Genomic DNA, 21,927 nt, shown 5'->3' with positions numbered 1-21,927 from the left:
GCTGATCAGTGACTGTGAGAATGACTACTGTGGTGGCATGCTGTATGTTTAGGGACACATTGTGCTGCCAGTAAAACAACCTGTACATTTCTCTCAAGGCTACACAAAAACTGTCAATAGCCTTACCTTTTCAATTGCGCCACTAATAAGGAAGCAGATTTCAGACATAGGAATAAAATGTTCCTTTAACACAGAGTCATAACATCCTCTGGCCCTGGAAATAGCCCGGCCATACAGTATGCTGAAGGCATTTTACAGCTGACACAGGGGAGATCATCAGGCCCAGTTCAATTTCAGCAAATGTGTTAAGGCCACTCGACAGATTGTGAAGTGTGAGTATAATCTGATAATTGGTATTTTTTACAAATCAACAGCTTGTCTCCACACATTAGGGTACAAGAGTCTTCTACACCAAAGGAAATGTAAATTGAAGTAAAAAGTCTATTATGTTTTTAAATAAACATGGCTTAGTTTACAGAAAGGGTGAAGAAAAACATTGAGTTCTCTGTGTTGGGGGCATGGAAAGCAAGCTGGCTGAAAAAAATAAACCTGTGTGTGTGTGTGTGTGTGTGTGTGTGTGAGAGAGAGAGAGAGAGAGAGAGAGAGAGAGAGAGAGAGAGAGAGAAATAGCCAGGACTTCTGTAATCAACACCTTCTCTACAAGTCTCCAGAGAATGAGCAAAAAAATATTAGTAGTACCGTTCTTCACTTAAAATTACAGGTATGGTCTAAGCAGTACACATATTTTTATTTCCTATTTCCAATAATCTTGAGAATAAAGTGTTATTGTTCCTTAGTTGCAAGTGGGAGAATCAAAACACAACCAAGCTGTGAAATCTTTACAGGTATACACTTCTGGGGAATAGTAGAGGGATTCCTTAAAGGATGAAGGACATCTGACTCTAAACATTTTAAACACCAGCATTGCACTCCAACATATTATAGTGTATAACAGAAGTTATAATGCAAACAGAGGAAAAAAGAGCCTAAAATATGGAATGCACAATGATATTTATTCCCCATATCAACCTACTCAGCTCAGTCAAAAGACTGTTTTGTAGTGACCTGGTCTTCCGTGTTGTGCTATGTTCTAGTTTTTTCAGCAGATATAACAACACGACATATTTTATATCTTTCTCACCATTGTGTCTTGGATGAACCTGGGTTAATATAGTGGACTTTTTTGTGTCTCAGGTCCCCACAACTAAACTTAGGTCACCTGTTGACATATGAACTTGAGTTTCCTGTCTTAGAACTCAGGCTATACAAGGATGGGATACTGGGTGTCTTAGAAGAAGCTAAATATATACACACAGTATATAGACTGTGGAGAACATCACTGGAAAGGGTTTTACTGTGATTCTAAGCTGACATACTCCATTCCCTGAATGGAGGCTCACTTTACTGTAACAATTAGAGTTGTGCAGTGCTGATGGAAAGTCTTAGTTTGATGCAGCAACAACTGAGTACTGGCAGTTTTAATGAATATATTATCACCAATAAACCTTTGAATCAGAGCACATTTCTCAATGGCCAGCTTCAACACCTCAGGGTAAACAAAGGCAAACTGATATGTAGTCCACCATTGATTATTCAGCAGACTTTTCTCTGCGGAATAAAGCTCCGTTCACTGGGCAGGCACTTCTTGTTACCAATGAGAAATTCTCTGGATACCTTGAACTTCATTGGGGATGCATTTTGTGCATGTATAGAGCAAAGCTCCTATGAGCAGGCTCTAACAAACTTAATCATATATATATATATATATATATACATATATATATATATACATACATGTTGGATGAGCAAACTCCTACTTTACTTTTTCCCTTAGACTTTTTTTTTATTTTTATTTTTTTATTAACTTGAGTATTTCTTATATACATTTCGAGTGTTATTCCCTTTCCCGGTTTCCGGGCAAACATCCCCCTCCCCCCTCCCCTTCCTTATGGGTGTTCCCTTCCCAACCCTCCCCCCATTGCCGCCCTCCCCCCATAGACTAGTTCACTGGGGGTTCAGTCTTAGCAGGACCCAGGGCTTCCTCTTCCACTGGTGCTCTTACTAGGATATTCATTGCTACCTATGGGGTCAGAGTCCAGGGTCAGTCCATGTATAGTCTTTAGGTAGTGGCTTAGTCCCTGGAAGCTCTGGTTGCTTGGCATTGTTGTACTTTTGGGGTCTCGAGCCCCTTCAAGCTTTTTATGCCATTTAATACAAAGCTCTCTATGTTAAAAAAAATACTTGATAGCCATGGCCTAAATATTCTCTAAACATAATCACCACCAAAACATACTCTTTAAAAACAGATTAAAATCATTATACAAGAGGAAATTACAAGATTATCAGTTATGTATTCTTATTTTGAAACTCATACCTCATTAAACACTTCCCATATATATTTCTTTCCACAGTTTGTGTTAACCCCAAAGCGATGACTCTTTTGTCATTGAAGAGCAAAGTTTAAGTGACACAGTCTATATAAACAAGTTTTTTTCCTATGCTTAGGTGAAGACAATTTGTATTTATCAAGAAGGAGATCATCATCTATTTTAAGTTTTGTGCTTGAGGACTTGTTCAGTGAAATTTGCTAATAATCTATTCTATATCTTATAGTCATATTAGAATTATTTACTCTTTACTCGCTTCCAAGTACAGTTATATGCTTGTAACTCATGAAAGCTTACTGTACTCCTTTTCTTTTCTTTTTTTATTGGTTATTTCTATTTATTTACATTTCTAATGTTATTTCCCTTTCCAGTTTCCCCTCCATAAACTCCTATCCCCTTCCCCATACCCCTGCTTCTTTGAGGGTTCTCTCCCATGCACCCACCCCCACCTCAGTATTCTAGCATTCTCCTACACTTGGTCATCCAGCCTCCACAGGACAAAGGGGCTCCCTCCCACTGATGCCAAATAAGGCAATCCTCTCCTTTTCTAACTTCTGCAGCCCCCACTTTTCTACAAGGGAAGAGGAAGACTCTGCTTCTAATTCTAACTTGTTTATGTTTCTGGTAAAGCAGCATAAACTACTTCCTTAAACTTTCAATCCACTATCCTACCTTCCTAAACCTCTTTAAATAAATCATGTTTTCAATAAAATCATTAATTCATCTAATGTATTATTAGATGAATATAATATTATATTATGAAAGATCATCATGTTGATCTGGAGGAAAATTGCCAGAGAAAGTCTATCACCCAGAAGGTAATCACACCAGGCTATAGGCAGTGAGAGTCTCCCCATACCTAATTGCACCATCCCTGATATCTGAGAAATATAGCAGTGACAAACATGAGAAGGTACAATAGGAGCAAGAAGTAATCACAGGGCATGCCTCTCCAGGATACATCCATTGCAGCTGAGCAAAACTGTGAGCATGTGCTATCTTTGGGAAACTCACTTATCCACTGCTGCTCAGTGTGTGCCTGCATGGCCTCTACCTAACACATTTTGCACATGTCCTTAGGGAGACTGCTCAATGTATAGAACTGCTTGTCACAGAATTAAAATGATAAGAGTTCAAATTCCAGAACCTGGGTAAAACCAATCAGTATACTGTTTCTAAAATCCTAGCTTTTCAAATAAAGTCATGGGATACAACAGCAGAAAGATTCCAGGAAGTCCATAGATCAGATAGCCACATCTACACAGTAGTAAAATTTGGTCTTGTGTCAAACAAGGTAGAAGGCAATGACTTACACCTCAGGATTTCCTATAAGTTCTAAATGAGTCTTATTTTACACCTGGAATACTACACATACTCCCCCATCACACTCAGACAGACAGAGAAAGAGAGGGAGGGAGGGAGGGAGGGACTGAGAAAAAGAGAGAGAGAGAGAGAGAGAGAACCATAAAACCATACAAATCCAAAATATCCTAAAAATCTTATCTTAGGGAAAATTTTAACAACTTTTACCATAAAGAAATAAAAAAAATCTTAATTGAAAGAGGATAATAACCCATGAAACACACGTTATATATATTTAAAATTTTAAGTCCAACGTGTGATTTAGAACAATAATAAAAATTGTATTGATACCACTGATAAAACTTGGATTGATTCTGAGCCTTAGAATCTAAATTCCTGTGTTTAAAATTTGTATTTTTGGTTATATAAGAAAAACGCCTCAATAGTTATGAAAACAAACAAACAAACAACGAAAAAACACACAATGCATTATTTCCCTGAGCTTCTGAGAAGAGTTTGCTAATTTAGCATAGATAACAGTCAAAGATTATCTATCTGTCACTACTGTGCCACTTGTGATGGTTCGTATTATTTCTAGGTCTTTCTCTTTATAGAACTTCCATAACAATGAAGCTGTAGATCAATGTCTTGTTGAACAATCATCAGAGCTTCCTCTATCAATAGAAGGTAATTAGCACAAAGATCCATAACTATACAATATGCAGAAAGCAAACTACCTTGGAGTGGTCAGTCCTGAATTGGATACTTTTATTACATCTTTCTCAATGATTAGGAATCTATGTGGAATAAGGGATTAATAATTTTAAAGCCTGGAGATGTGTGAATATAGAAATGGCCTTTCTAGGCACATCAAGATTGATGCACATATGAATGAATTTACATAGACTCAAACAGCTTTCACAAGGCTGGCACAAGCCCAAGGGAAAAAAAATCAGAGCAGAGCAAAGGGTAAGTGAGCACAAACTCCCATCAATAGCCAAGAAGTTATATTGAAAAGATTGCTGTTCTAAGGGGGAAATGGACATCTGTTAATGGAGTAACACTAAGTCAACCCCATAAGGATAGGACATATGCTCAAAAATGGTTGTTCAACATGAACTGAATCTCTGTTTTTTAGTGACTTGTTTTTTCAAGAGAAAAAACATGAAGTGGATTAGAAAGGAATGTGGAGTATATGAAAGGAATTAGGGTATAGGAAAGAATATTGTAGAATATACTATGTAGAATTCTTAATGAATAAGTTATACAAAGATGAAAAAATAATCCCAAATTTCACTGTTTCTTATAAAATGCCATAGAAATCAAACATAAGGGGAATAAAAATAGAAATATATTTGGCATTTACCTTTGTTATGAAGTAGTTTAATTTTCCATGGCTTATTTATTTAAATTTAATATAATTTAAAGTTAATATCATTTGTTTAGGATGAACAAAAGAAATATACTACTCTAGTATATTCTAAGCGAGAAGCCCCATCCTTCAACTATGTGTTATATATAAATAAAATGTAATGGAGATAAGAAAACATCATAATGCACTTTCTAAATGTTTGGGACAGTCCTATAATATTGTACGCTCAATGTCAATTTCTGAAAAGGGAAATAATTCACTAGAAAAAAATCAAAATTAGCAGTTGTGATTAACTTTGTTCTAAACATATTTCTATCTCCTCATTCACCGTAGTTACTAGAATTTCATGAATCAGGAAGAGGGTTTTGTGACAGTTAAATATTAAGAGGGACAATACTCTCAAGTGAGGTCACCTGGTACCTAACAATAGCTTAAGTAACAGTAAAACACAGTCCTTAAATCTCGATTCATATTCAAAAGCCACTAAAACCAATCAGTACGTTTTTGAATGTGACTAAGCTAAGGGAGAGGAAGAGGATACAGGCTTGAACACAGGTTTAAAATCGCCAAACTGTCTGCGGTCTTGAAGAAAGTAACTGAAAATGCATGGTCCCCAGATGCATAATCATCAGATATTAAGGAGGGCACATTATCGTAATTCATTGTGCTGTTCATGGTCTTAAAGAATTAAGAGCACATTCATAAAGTCTAAATTTGTCTCCAAGGATCTGGGGACTCTCTGGATCAAGAGGCAATTTTCTTAGGTCAAAGTAGAAGCAGTTTGTCTTTGAACATGTTACCATGGCAGATTGGAGGTAGCAGAAGTTATTACCAGAACAACCTTCCTCTCTAACCATTCATAGAGTCAAGAGGACAATTTTGAATCTCAGGTTGTTAAGTGCATTATATTATATTATGTCTGAAATATTAATTTTCCTTGAAATTTCTACTTAACTTTTCAACATTTTCTGAACCTACATAAGTATCGTCCTTGGAATAGTCCCTTCCTATACTTTTCATTGTAGGTTTGCTTGAGCTTTCTTTCATATATAAAGCCCATTAGGATTAAATTCACATTTGCATAATAAACTTTGTTTCAGTGCTACAGTATTTACTCACCTTATGTTTATGTTATAAATATACTAGCTTCTTAAGTATTTGTGATGTTTTATAATTTTCTTTTTATTATTGTACACATTATATAAAATAATGTCTTTCCTTATAACTATTCTTCATACCTATTTCCTTATAAATAGCATCATTATTATATGTTATATGTCCCATACATTGCTATTTACTATATGTATAACTCAGTTTAGTGTCTTTTACCTCTTATTTATTTTTCTCTACTTACAGTCATTGGGAAAAATGATTTTGCTCAAAGAATACCTAAATGTCTGTATCTACTATGGACAAACTGATAAGGGAGAGCAAAGGCTCTATTGTTAATCAGCTATACAACATGCAGTTGGTTCTTGGTCAGAGATTTAAAGATCCCAAGAAAATAGAATGAAATGAAGTGAAATAAAAGGAATCACATTGTGCAAAACTAGTAGTGACAAAGGTCTGCCCTTAGAATATTAAAATGATGAGTTTTTCTCACATGGTGATAAGAGCTGACAGCTGAGTTGAAGCAGTTCATAGAAACAACGAAGTTCTATGATCAGAATTCCAGTTGTATGTTAAGTCTGTTTGCTGTGAAAGACACATGTAATAGTTGTCACAATTCAACTTCTTTAGTAGAATCTTGATTTGATATGTATAAGTAAGATTTTGAGACAGCACATATGCAACTCATTGTCCTTACCTTATTTACACACTTAATTCATATTTTGATACCTCCTTTTACTTATGTAAAAGTAGAAATATTATGCTTGCATATTCAAAGAAGATATAAAATACAAAATTTCCCATGCTTTGGAATTTTAATAAACATTTCATTGTTATATCTATCTATACTGTCTAGTCATCTATATTTATATAATAAATGGTAGGTTTGTAGAATATAGATAGACAGACAAACAGACCAACAGGAATAATAATGAAGGTTTCCATTAAAGGTTGTACTTAAAGACACACTTTGAAGAATCTATCATCATACAGTAAATTCACTTTCTCATACTATAATTAATCATGTGTTCCTCCAATACGGCAAAATCAGAGACCAGGTTATCTCTCCCTTCCCTAGGTGAGCTGAGCCTGTCCCCTGAGCTTCATCTTTAGAACCACAGCTCACCATGCATAGCCAGAGAACCATGAGCACCAGGGACAACTAGAGGAGCCCCATCCCCACCCCCAATCCCTTGACTGCAGATCCCCTGGGACACTCCTAGCAGCAATGAGCTGTGCCCTATCCCTTGACATCGATTTTCTCGATCATGGCCTGCCAGCATCTGGAAAACCAAGTACGACTATGTCCCAGGTTCCTTGCCTGCCATATCAGCCTAGAAAACTCCTAACACCAGTGAACTAGGACCTGTCTTGTTGCCCTATCCCCTGCACTCCATTTCCTGTCCCACAACTCTGCCTGCTGGCTCCAAGACAACAAAATAACACCACTCCTCCTTAATCCATTGCCTACAAATTCTCCCTAAAGCACACCCAACAGTTGTAAACTTATAAACTGCACCCAGTCCTCTGTGCTCTCTTTTCTGGCCCAAATATGTGCCTGTACTCCACAAGGCCTGTCTTTACTAGGGAAAACCAGATGGATAAATGCCAACATAAGAACACAATCAACAACGCGGCAGGGCTTTGTAACTACATCAAGCCCTGGATATCCTGTCCCAGCTGAAGAACAATAAATAGACCTTCATTCTAAACTTTTGAAGATGACAGAAGCCTTTGAAGAGGAAATTATTAATTTTCTTGAAGGAATAAAGGAAAATATAATGACACAGGTACAGGAAATGAATAGCATTTTTTCAAGACCTAAAGATGGAAGTAGAAACAATAAAGAAAACTCATACTTGGAGATTATATATATATATATATATATATATATATATACTGGGAATATATATATTGCCTACCCCAAGTCTTAAATTTTTCAATATTTTAAAAAGCCTGGGTTCTCTTTAGAAATCTACCAGCTCTTTAAAATTTCAAAATCTCTCAGTTGTAGGCTCCTGTAAAGTTAAAACAATTTACATACTTACTTCATGAGGGATGAAGCAGGCCACAATTATAGACAGATCAAATCTAAACCAAATTCCAACAGTATAAACAAATCAGTATTCAATGTCTAGTATTCAATCATGATCTACTGGTCTCCAAAGGGCTTGCAAAACTCTTCATTGGCTCTCCCATTCACAGCACATGAAGCTTGTATGATGGACTCAGGTTGGCTCCACTTGACAGCTACTGTTATCCTTGGTAGACCGACCCTTCTTGAATCTCCGGTTTACTGGAATCAACACTGAACTGGGTTATGCCTTTGTTATGATCTCTCGTGGTCCCTATGTCATGAACTCTACCATATAGTACCATGCCTCAGTTTTTTCCTGTTATAAACCTTCCCTTGTAACCAAGCTTGCACACTGTCTAATGGTCTCTCCTACCCTCCCATAATAGCAGGCCATAGCATCTTTCTGTGACCCTGTCAGTCCTGCAAATGTCTTGTTAATAACTCTGTGAAACTCTTAAAAATTGCCAAATCTGCCCATCATCCTGGCATGCAGGTTTTGTTTCCTTTGAACCACAGTTTTGGTGTGCTGTCATGGAGGATACACTTCCCAAAAGATTGCAATCACTGATTCTATCCTATGCTTAATCACAGTTAATTTTTCAGCCCCATATGATCAGTAAAAAATATGCCTTAGGAAAAAACAAACACATTTATTGGGTGGTTCTGGTCTCTTGTTAATCACAGCTGATTCTTCACCCCTATCAGACAAGATAGCACAGATTCATAATTCAAATATATCACATGAATCACCCTGCTAGAGACCTTAAAGGGACTCTCAAACTTAAAACTCTTCTCAAGCCAGACCTACATCATCTGAATTGTTCTCAAGATTCTTGTCTCCCAAGCCCCGAAAATTTATTAAGCTCTGAATACTAAATAACTTTTATAGCCCAAGGTTTTAGACACTTCCACAGTGTTCCCAAAATCAACCCAGACGGATATATAATAGCAATATCTATAATCCTGGTATCAATATCTGTTTTAGTTAGGTTTCTAGTGCTGAGCTACAAGCCGTGACCAAAAAAGAAGTTTTGGGGTAAGGCTTTATTTTGGCTTACAAGTTATAATATGTCACATGGGACAAGAACTCAAGGCAGGAGCCTGAAGGCAGGAATGGAGCAGAGATTATGAAGAAGTACCCAAGCTCACAGTCATCTCCAGCTACCTTAATTACGTTTCTGAGGACCACCTTCTCAGGGCTGCTACCACCCACACTAAGCTGGTCCCTCAAAGAGTTTTCATCTTCCTTTGGGACCCAAGCCGTGTTGAATTGACACAATCTAGTAGTGTGACTGTTTCCCTCACATTCTCTTTACAACATTTTATGGTATGAAAACTGCAGTGGATGAAGTATACAATTTTTCACATGATAGAAAATTGTGGAAGTAAAGAAGTAGGATGGACTTGAGAGTAGTTAAGGGAAGGAAGTAAGGATAAATATGATTATATATCGTATGATATCCTCAAATAATTAATAAATTATTCTAAATGGAATAAACCCTCCCATCACATGATAATCAAAACAGTAAATATAAGAATATTAATGAAAAATATTAAAAGCTGCAAGGGGAAAAGACCAAATAACGTAAAGGGGTGAAACTATCAGACTTATATTCTAAATCTCAAAAAAGATTCTAAGTGCCAGAAAGGCACGGGCAGATGTCTTACAGTATCTAAATGACCACAGGTGCCTCCCAAGTCTACTATACCCAGAAAACCTTTCCATCATCATTTAGGAGATAGCCAAATATACTCTAATGAAATCAAACTTAAGCAATATCTATCTATGAATCCGCCCTACATAAGATACCCCAAGGAGGTTTTCTAAACTTAAGAAGGGACATATGCACACACAAGGACATCTACATTCAAAATGAAAGCTTACTAAAACTTAAATTACATATCAAACCATGCACATTAATGGTGGGGGACCATAATATCTCTCATTTACCAATCGACATATCTTCCAGACAAAATCTGAAGAGAAATAATAAAACTAACATAGATTGTGAATCAAGTGTATCAAAGAGATATCTACAGAATATTTCACACAAACCTGAAACAATATACCTTCTTTCTCAGTACCTCATGGAACCTCCTTCAAAATGTACTACACACTCAGTCACAGAGCAACTCTCAACAGGTAAAAGACAATTGAAACAACTCCTTGTATCTCATCAGATTACCATGTCTTAAAGTGCACTTCAATAACAATAAAACCAACAGAAAACCTGCAGATTCTTAGAAACTGAACAACTTTCTTGTCAAGGACCATTCAATCAGGGAAAAAATAAACAAATAAATAAATTAAAAATCTTCCTAAATGTCATCAAAATGAATGCACAACATATCCAAACTTATAGGATACAATGAAAGCAGTATTAGGATGAAATTTCATAGCATTAAGGTCCTTCATAAAGAAATTAGTGATATCTCATACTAATGACTTTACCACCTACCTGAAAGCACTAGAAAAAAAAGAAAGAAACAAACAAACAAAATCACCCAAGAGGAGTAGATGGCAGGAAATATACAAACACTGGGCTGAAATCAATTAAATAGAAACACAGAGAACAATAAAAAAAATCAAAGGAACCAAGAGCTGATACTGTGAGAAAATCAACAAGATAGACAAACCTGTAACTGAGTAACTAAAAGGCAGATGTGGAATATCCAAGTTAACATAATCAGAAATGAATGGAGGCACATAACATACATTGTGCAAATTCTAAGAATCATTAGGTCTTAATTCAAAAACCTGTAGAGTACAAAATTGGAAAATCTAAATGAAATGGATAATGTTCTTGATTTCTGATCAGGTAAACTTTTTATGAAGATATATAACCCCCTAAAATAAGATTTTTTAAAGTAAAAATCTCCCAACCAAATAAGTTCAGGGCAAACTTTCAAAGAAGTGTTAATGCCAAAACTTCTCAAACTATTCTCAAACAAAATAAAAACAGAAGGAACATTGCCAAACTCATTCTATGAGGTCACAATCATCCTGATACCAAAACCACAAGAAGACTCAACAAAGAAAAGAGAATTTCAGACAAATTTTCTTTATTAAAATTGATGCAAAATAACATACTTTCAAACCTAACCCAATAACTTATAATAAATAAAACACTGTCCATGATGATAAAGTAGGCTTCATCCAAGAAATGTAGAGAGGGTTCATCATACAAAAACACATCAATATAATCTACCATATAAAAAAACACAAAATCAAAACAAAACAAAACAAAACAAAAACTAAATCAAAACAAAACAGAATATATGATAATCTCATTAGATGCTTAAAAATCCTTTGGCAAAATCCAAAACCACTTTATGATAAAAGTCTTGCAGGTCTCAGGGATACAGACATATATCTAAACTCAATAAAGGCTATATATAGCAGGCTGTTAGCCAACATCAAATTAAATCAAGAGAAACTTAAAGCTATTTCACTAAAATTATGGACAAGACATGGCTGCCCACTCCTTCCCTGTCTATTCAATTCAGTACTTGAAATTTTAGCTACAGCAGTCAGACAACTAAAAGATATCAAAGGGATACAAATTGGAAATGACAAAGTATTGCTATTTGCAAATATGATACTATATATGTGTGTCTCAAAAATCTTCCCAGATAAACCTACAGCTGATAAACTCTTTGAGCAAAATGGCTGGATACAAAATTATCTCAAAAGAAAATCAGTAGTTCTTCTTTATACAAGTGATAAATGCACAGAGAAAGAAATTAGGGAAATAACACCATTTATACATGCTGCAAATAATTTGAAACAACTTGGTACAACTCTGACCAAGCAAGTGAATGACCTGTACAGCAGGTACTTCAAGTCTTTGAAGAAGGAAATTCAGGAAGATGACAGATGAAAAGATTTCCAATACTCTTGGATTAATAGGATTAACATAGTAAAGATGTCTATTTTACCAAAAACTATCTACAGATTCAATTTCTTACCCAACAAACTTCCAGCACAACCCTTTACAGACTTTAAATAAGCAATTCTCAACTTCATATTTAAAAACAAAGTATCCAGGACAGCTAAAATGTTTCTGTACAATACAAGAACTGCTGGAAGTATAACCATCCCTGATTTCATGCTGTGTACAGCAGAGTAACTCTAATACAAACCACATAGTATTGGGAAAAATCCAGACAGGATGATCAATGGAATTGAACTGAAGATGCAATAGTAAAGTCACACACCTATGGACACTTGATTTTTTACAAAGAAGCCAAAAATATACAAAAGAAAAAGGAATGTATCTTCAATAAATGGTGCTAGTCTAACTGGCTATCTTCATGTAGAAGAATGAAAAAAGATCTATCTTTATTGTCCTGTACAAAACTAAAGTCCAAGGTGGATCAAAGACGTTCCAGCTTTATTTTGAGGTATTTGATAGTTAAGATAACAGTAAATCTAATGGAAGAGAATCTGGGGAATAGCCTTTAATGTATTGGCACAGGATACAAGCTCCTGAACTGAATACCTACAACTCAGGCACAAAGAACAATAATTAATAAATGGAACCTCATGAATCTTAAAAGCTTCTGTAATACACACGAGATCATCAGTAGGACAAAAAATTGCATATGCAATGGGAAAAGTTTGTCACCAACCCTATAGCTAACAGAAGACTGATATCTAAAATATCTAAAGAACTCAAGAAATTAGACATCAACAAACCAAATAATTCAATTTACAATAGGGTCTGGATTCTAGACAGAGGAAGCTGTAATAGCTGGGACTCATTTAAAGAAAGGTTGAACATCCTTAGTTATAAGGGAAATGAAAGTCAAGACTCCGAAATTCCGTCTTAGACTTTTCACATCGACTAAGAACAAAAACTCAAAAAGATGTTCTACCCTACCGTAAGGACACTTGATCAACTACGTTCACAGCAGCTTTATTTGTAATAACTAGAAAATGGAAACGACCAGATTTCTCTCAACTGAAGAATGGATAAAGAAATTATCAATGGAGAGCAGTTTCCATTGTAGTTGGGAGTTTGCTGCAGCTACAAGATGTTCAGGGATAAAGTTGGAGCAGAAACTGAGAAAAAGGTCACCAATGACTGACCCAATTTAAACCCATGAAGGAGGGTTTAAAAGAAAGGGTTTACATCCCAAGAAGAACACTAATCCTGACACTGTTAATAATATTCTCCTATACTTGCAGACTGGAGGCTAGAATAGCTATCATGTGAGAAGCCTCACCCAGCAAGTGATGAAAACTGATGCAAAGATTAGGCAGACCTTGGGATTCTTGTGAAAGAGGGAGAGAAAGGTTTGAGGGAGTCAGAGAAGTCAAGGACAAAAAAAGAAAATGTACTGAATCAACCAATGTGGCTGGGTGCATACAGTGCTTGAGGAGTCTGAAATACTAACCAAAGAACATGCATGAAATGGACCTCTGCCCCCTATACATATGTAACAGATATGCAGCTTAGGACATCATGTGTGTTCTCATACAGGGTAGAATCAGGGGCTGTCACTGACTCTGCTGCCTGCTTCTGGATCCCTTTTCCCTAAGTATGATGTGCTTTTCATCTGAATAGGAGAACTTGTACCTAGTCCTACTGCAACCTGATATACCAAAATTGGTTGTTATTCATGTGAAGTCTCCAATTTTCTGATGTGAAAGGAGGGTGGAATGGGAAAGAGGAGGCAAGATGATTGGACAGGGAGGAGAGGAAGGAAGTCTGTGGTTGGGATATAGAATAAATAAATAAATTAACTAATTAATTAATGAAAAAGAAAAGAAAACACAGAAAATGCAAATACCTTCTCTTTGGTCCATTGCTGATACTAATGTAAAGTTTTAGTTTGATATTTGGTAGTTATCTGTATCATTGATTGAAACACACACACACACACACACACACACACATAGAGAGAGAGAGAGAGAGTTCAAATAAATCAATAAATTAGGAAATAGTTTAAAAAGTTACATATTCATATGTCTGTATTCATAGATTACTGCTGCTTTATTCATAGAATATTGGTATAGGAGACAGTTTCTAGAACAAATTAATGTTTTATAAATGAACAATATTGATATCTTATAAATAAGATATCGACATCAGCATGTACCAGGAAAATATTGAAGGTGGTTAATAGCATCTAATATAAACTTGATTTGTCTACTCACCCACAGGAGACATTTCTGGAACACTAGCAACATATGGTCCATCCAAAAACTTTGGCTCATTATCGTTAATATCCTGCACTTTAATGATGAACTCTGATTCGGGCTCCAGTGGCTTCCTGGTTTCTATGTCCACTGCCTGAGCACGAAGAGTGTAGAAAGGTTTTTCTTCTCTATCCAGGCTTCTTATTGCATGAATGTCTCCTGTAGTTTCATCAATCGTGAAAACAGTGCCAGCACCATCTCCAGAGAGCGTGTATTTAACAGTGCCTTCTCCCTTGTCCAGGTCAGAGTGTAACTGAGAAAGAGAGAGAGAGAATTCATTTAATCAGATAAGATAAATTAATATTTTATAGTCTTTTATGTCATATCTATGCCTTCCTGATTAATGAAACTTAGAGTGTGGGTGGCACGATATTTCAGAAAGCACTCTTAACTTCTGAGCCGTTTGCCAGTGCTCTTAACATATGTCCTTATAAATTATGTTATTTTGAGTCAAACATTATTATAGATACTTTAAACTGCTTCTTTGAGAATATATATTTTAATTCTCCAAGTTTACATAAGAATCTCTTTCATCAGAACATCATTTATAGAGGATTTTGAACCTCAGTAGTAACTATAATCATTTTTGCATTTGCCATAAAATGTACATAAAGGTGGTTGTTCTATGAGAAAATATTTTGTTGCAGTGACTTTGGGTTTATTAATCGTTTAGCATAGAAGATAGCATTGAAATCAAATTCAATTATGTCATTTTTATACTAAGCCTTCTGTGAATTGGCATTAAAATTTATTACTGAAAAATGCAATTAAAAATGTCATCTCTGGTTATATGTCTAAACATCAAATTAAACATTTTGGTTTAATTTCAGTAAAATAACACTATGCAAACTTTTATTAAGATGAAATCTTGTTTTGAATTTGCATTGACATCTAAATTTTCTCAGAAGTATATTTGGTGTAGAATGTAATGTAATGTGAATTTTTGAATGGAAGAAAATATTTAAAGAAAAAATGAGAAACTCTACAATTTGGACTATCCTTTAGAAGTTTTTATGCATTGAATTTCAGCATAAGAGAAATTACAGAGAATGATGGGATGAAGTGGGTTTTTTTATCCTATTTTTTTAACTGCTATAAAGCATGGGGGATTTGAAGCATAAAATCAAGCTGTAGAAAAATGTTCTTTGAACTTATGAATTTCAAATCACAATTGTCAACCACACTATTAAAGATATTCAATGCAATGGGTATTACTTTCCCTTTCAAATTTATGTTAAGGTATAAGACAGGCAAAGGCTCAATGCAAGAGGGATGTTTTTATGAGCAGTAACCAGTTTGCAATGGCTTAAAGGATACGTGCAGATATTTTGAGAACTGAGTGAAAATCTTAATTGGGTTTTCACAGTTTGATTCAAGTAAAGTTACAAAAAGAAAATTCCATATCATTTGATTAAAGTCAAAACTGTTTTCTTTTCAAACTGACTTAAGAATATGTAAGCTGATGTGCCGTCAGCCCTATCAAACTCCAAATTAAATCCAGTGGCTGCTCCCTCCTCTAACTTTCATCTTTAACCTTCTAACTTAAAAAATCTAGTCTTACAGAGATTAAAAATCAGAAACAATAAATTAAAAAATGCTAAGATTTTTACTTAGAAATACATTGTTAAATTCACAGCCCATTTTTGTGACGAGTCATGTGGTGGTGTCTTTTAAAAGTGTTTATTGTTACTTTGTGTCTAATGAATGTATTGTGTACATAAAGAATGTGTACCCTATATGCTCCCAATTTCCAGATGTGTGAGAAGAGTATATCACTCTCCTAATACTGATTACAGACAGAAAGTTATGAGTCCCTAAATGCATTCTAAAAACTGAAGCCAAGTTCTCTGCAAACCACCAAGTATCTCTGCAAACCACTGAGTATCTCTCTGGTCTTAGCACAGCAAAATGTAGAAAGACATCACAGTCATTGCCCAGGCTACTTAGGCAAGAGTTAGTGTTACTGATTCTCTGCTGATGGACAGTGGCATCCTGATACAGATATAGGAGTTTAACCAGCAGCAAATTACCCAGTATCTAACTAACCAATATATATAAAAATTAAAATAATAACTTATTGTATATTGAAGAATCTCACTTAGTGAAAATGTAATACAGTTTCAGTAGAAAATTGCACAGGATAAGATAAACCCTGTGTTTTTATTCAGTGACATTTTCAAATTACGTTTCAAATGCTATATCCTTTCCCAGTTTCCCATCCATAAACCCCCTATCCCATACTTCCTCCCTTTCTTCTGTTAGGGTGTTCAGCCACCCATCCGACCACCCACCCCTTCCTGTCTCCTCTTATTCCCCTCACATTCCCCTTTAAAAACATCTACTTTAAAAGCCAGAGTCTCACTATGTTGTCCTGTCTGGTCTGGAGCTTTCCATGTAGACTAGGCTAGCTTCAGAGTCACAGAGACCCTTTTGAGCCAACCATCCAAGTGCTGATTTGAGAGGTGTATCATTATGCCAATCTAACTCTTATTGGTCAATTATATAGATACAGAAACATAAAATAAAAGTGGCAAAGCAAATATATATTACTCCACAAATGTAATCATGTAGTTATTTCTCTGTGCTGCTATACTCGATTTAAAAACAATACTGGGTAGCCATTTTCCAATCGCTAAACCATCATCTTTTCTTCCTATCATTTGAGGTCCTCAAAATTATGTTTTTAGTGCCAAGTAGTAGTGACTCAAGCCTTTAATCCCAGTTCACAGAAGGCAGAGGCAGAAGGATATCTATGAGTTCCATGCTTCTTGTCTACAGAGCAAGTTCCACTAACAGCCAGAGGTACTCAGAGAAACCCAGCCTCAAAATTTACATATACGTGTGTGTGTGTGTGTGTGTGTGTGTGTGTGTGTGTGTGTGTGCGCACACACGCATTCACGTGTGCACCTATGCGTGTGTGATTTAAATTTCTACATTACTGAGTTACATATACTGAAATTGGGAGACTCAAAAACATTGATGAATTTCTTATAAGTGATATGTGGAATGTATGTATGAATGAGTAAGCATTTGTGTGTTTTCTTCTGTTTATTTCCTTAAAATAAATGGTAACTGCAAAGATGGAAAATGTGGCATTTTAAGAAACTTAGAAACTGTTGTTTTCAGCAGTGGATCTCCATAGATAAAATTGAATTCTCCAGTTCTCTGGTGATGCAATTTAGGCTCGGTTTATGCCATGTGGCTAATTTTATGTCTCATTTTCATAAGAACTGAGGGCGCCTTTCCTCCTCTTTGGATGGTGTAAATTGTTAAAAATATAATACTACATCATTTCATGTAGTTGTCTAAATTATCTCCGAAAGAAATTATTAATTATATAAAAATAACAATGTAAAAATGTGTGCTATATTTGTGTCTTATGCCGCGTATTAAAAATAAGGTTTCTCTGAATAGGTGCCACAACATTTGCAGACTGAAACTGCCAACTCCAATAAGATCATCGTTTAGTAATGACACTTAAAATAAAATCTACCCCACTCCCCAAAAGCATCCCGCAAATAATGGATGCAGAAATAGGCACTGTCCAGATAGTTGCTTTGTGGAAGCAATGGTGTTATTTTCTGATGTGTTCCAAGTCATCTCAGATGGTGCGTGAAAATGAGATGCCAAGAGAAGCTGAAAAAAAGATGCTGAGGCCTAGGTTCAGTGTGGAAGCAAATCTTGAAATTCAGTGCTTAAAAGTTTGAGAAAGCTAATCTAAAGTTAAATGTTTACCAGCCAATCTCTGAATGCGGCTTGGAACTGCCGCGTTAAAAGACAGCTCGTTTGTATTTTCTGTGAGTTGAAATGTGCACATCAAATGGAAAAGTGTTTGTATAAATATACCCAGCAGTGACTTTTATTTTCATTTGCCATTTACCAGGACACATTTACTAGACATGCAGACAGGAAAGGAGTTTGGAGAACTCTCTGATTTTTGAAAGGTAGTTTTTCCTAGAAAAATGAAAGAAAACTTGTACCATTATTGTTTCAGGTGGAAAAATTTTTATTTACATATGATTGTACTAGATAAACATGTTACCAAATTAAACTGTGCCATTTAATATAAAATTTAATATACAATATAATATATAATCATAATATATATATATATATATATATAGTGTGTGTGTGTGTGTGTGTGTGTGTGTGTGTGTGTGTGTGTGTCCATTCATGACATGGTTCTTATGTAGAGGTGAGAGGACAACCACTAATTCGTTGTTAGTGCATTTGAATCAGAACCTCGTTTAGATTTACTTCTGCATAGTAAGGTAGACTATATACCTCAAACAAACAGGAATTTTCCAGTTTCTGCCTGTCATCTCCTTTGAGTGTCACAATTACAGGCACAGACTTATCTCTCTTGCTGTTTCAGTGGGTTTGATTGTTTGTTTCTTTGTTTACTTCTTTTCCAGACATGAGCTTTCAGTCTTGCATAGCAAGTGTTTTAACATATTCTCTCATCTCCCAGTATGAAAACACATGTCTGTGTTGATTTGCTAAGCCCTAGAAGCAGGCATGTTTGTTCAAGGGAGATAGAGACAAACAGGTATTGCTCCTAAGACACAAAGAGGATAGTTGTCCTGAGAAAAGTGAACAGCAGAAGATTGAAGCAAACATGTGTGAACAATTTTTACCCAAACTCTTCTAATATACCTTTTTCTTTTAAAATGGTTTTAAACCATGAAATGTTTAAAATATAATTTCCGTGTTCTCTGTAATGCTTTTTGATCTGAAAATCACTTCTGGGTCCCAAATACATTTCAACAACTTACTTTTAAATTTTTAGTAAGATACCTTGTGCATGGTATCTATTTTAAGCAATAAAACAGTGACTAAGACAGAACTTGATACCAGGGAAAGGGTTATTATGGTGAAAGGCTTGACCATGTTACCTTTTGAAGAATATGGAAGATTTGAGGGTCTAGTACCAAAGTGACTGAGTGCTTCAGCTTTAGCTAGCATTTAATGTTCTATCAAAATCGTGACAGACAGTAATTCAGAGAACGATGTAACTCATAATGACCCAGCTCAAGTGGCTTACGAGAAGAATGTAAGTGACTTAGACACCACTCTTGATATTTTGACAAAGAATATGGCTGCTTTTTTGCCCTTGTCCTAAAAATTAAAGAGTTTGGATCATTGGTACTGACAGGAGACATCTCAGGACAGCCTGGTTATATGTGCTTTGTGTGGTTATTATTGTTCACTTCGATGCAGATCTATAATGAAAAGGACCAAGCTGGCCAAGATAAATAGAAAATTCATAGTTTGAGGAAAAGAGGATCAGCAGAAAGTTTGTCATTTGAGCCAAGTCCTGTGCTCAAGGAGAGGAGTATTCACAGGAAAACCTGATCAATGGTGACCTCAGGACAATATCCTATTCAGCTATGAGTCCAGAATGTACAAAGGAATTAATGAAAAGCTTAAATGGGGAAGAAAACCATCAAAATAGCTGATGCAAATTAATTGAAAGGAGGGTCCAAGCTTTATACCTGTCAAGCAGAAGAATTTGGAAGTTTTGGCCACTTTGTTCTCTCCTTAGTGTCAAGGATATGAGAAAGGAGTAGTGGAATCTCCATCTATCATTAAGAAAAGCCATGGAGGCCAGATAGGTATCACGGGTTCTTCTGCATGATGCCCAGAGAGATCATTGCATGCAATGTGAAGAGGAACTTTGTGCTGGATACTCAACAGTATGGGAGATATCAGAGCTGTAGGATAACTGAGAAGAAAATGGGCAGACTTGGTGTGGAAGGAGCTCAGAGGCTGCAGTGTTTTATAGACAACTAGCTGAAAAGAGGTGGATATCTGAGGAGCGCTCTAACAGCAAGCTTCATTACAGAATTTGAAGTTTTCCTTGCTGCTCTTTGTCTTACTTTCTCTATTTCCATATTAAATATATTTTCCATTTGGAATGGTAATATATATTCTGTTCTATTGTATGTTGAAGTGTGTGATCTAATATTTTGATTTGAATTTATAGGAGGCTACAGTAAAGAGGTTGCTTGAGTCTCAGAAGAGTCTTTGAACTTTGGAGGGGTAAATAGTTTGAGATTACAAAAGAATATGGGCACTTTTGAAGGTGGACTAGGTGCATTTTTGCATTATGATAAGGCTGCAAGTCTATATGTGTCAAGAGGTCTAACGTCTTGGCTCAAATAAGAATAGCCCACATAGGTTCATATATGTGAATGTTTAGTCTCCAGGGAATTGCACTCTTTAGAAGGATTACAAGGATTGGTGTGGCCTTATTGGTAGAAATGTGTCACTGGTATGGACTTAGAGATCTCTCACTCTACCCACTGATCAGGGTATGGGACCCCAAATACTTTTCTATAACCATGGCTTCCTGAATATTGCCTTGCTTCCTGTGATGATGTTAATGGGCTAAACCTCTGAAACAGAAAGCAATCCCCAAATGAATGCTTTGTTCAAAAATTGGGTTGTGGAGAACAGGAGTACACCCCTGAGAGCCAGGAGAAAGAATAGAAACAGGCAACTTCAGGAGGTAGGAGGTGGGGGACCCTCTAAGATGTACCAAAGACCTGGGAGGTGAGAGACACTTAGAACTCAAAGGGAGGGACTTTAGATAGAATGGATTACAGTGTGGAGAGGGAACTACTCAATCCCATCTTCAGTAGAAAGGCAGGACATCAAGTGGAGGGATGGATGGTGTTGCCATCTCACTGTCATAAACTCTGACGCAGAATCGTTTCTGTCTAAAAGAACTGCAGGACAAAACTGGAGAAGAGACTGAGGGAAAGAAGGTCCAGTGACAGGCCCAAATTGGGAACCAGCTCAAAGAGAGGATCCAAGGCCTGACAATATTACTGATTCTATGTGTGTCTACAGACAGGAGCCTAGCATGGCTTCTCTCCTAGAAACCCAACAAAGAGCTGATAGATTCAGATGCAGTGACCTACACCCAACAGAATCACAGGATACATATAGTTGAATTAGACAAAGGCTGGAAGAAGGTGAGGAGAAGTAAGGCAACCCCATAGAAGCACCAGCAGTCTCAACTAACTTGAACCTCTGAGATCTCTCAGACAATGAGCCACTAACCAGGCAACATAAATGACCTGGTCTGAGGTCCCAACACATATACAGCAGAGGACTGCCTGGTCTGGTCTCAGTGAGAGAAGAAGCACCTAACCCTCAGGTTTGGTGGGGTGGGGGTGGGGGTTGCGGACATCCTCTTGGAGACAGGGGAGGAGGAATGGCCTGAGGAATAGTCAGAGAGAGGGAAGACCTGAAAGGGGAAAATGACTGGACTGTAAAAAGATTAAACAACAATAATAAAAATAATATGATAAAGGTAAATTTTAATAAAGCATTGCCTTAGTCAAGATATCTCTTGGAATTTCAACTAAAACAAATATTTATTATAATTTTTATGTTTTTCAGAATTACCACAAAATCTACTATAAAATAAAATCTACTATAAAATCTTCTTTTATAATTTTTAAAT

At 36.1% G+C, this 21,927-nt stretch overlaps 1 protein-coding gene across 2 annotated transcripts in view; it reads right to left on the bottom strand.

The window, feature by feature from the left end:
• Cdh12 (cadherin 12) overlaps positions 1–21,927 on the bottom strand; it is a 1,234,181-nt gene that overhangs the window by 280,052 nt on the left and 932,202 nt on the right. For both annotated transcript variants that reach the window (XM_017591412.3, NM_001427475.1), the window contains one exon: positions 14,412–14,706. In XM_017591412.3, coding sequence (XP_017446901.1) covers positions 14,412–14,706 — 295 coding nt within the window. The remainder of the gene's footprint in view (positions 1–14,411; positions 14,707–21,927) is intronic.

The sequence above is a fragment of the Rattus norvegicus genome, chromosome 2, assembly GCF_036323735.1.
Source record: "Rattus norvegicus strain BN/NHsdMcwi chromosome 2, GRCr8, whole genome shotgun sequence".
NCBI lineage: Eukaryota > Metazoa > Chordata > Mammalia > Rodentia > Muridae > Rattus > Rattus norvegicus.
This window is presented reverse-complemented; position numbering and strand designations above follow the sequence as displayed.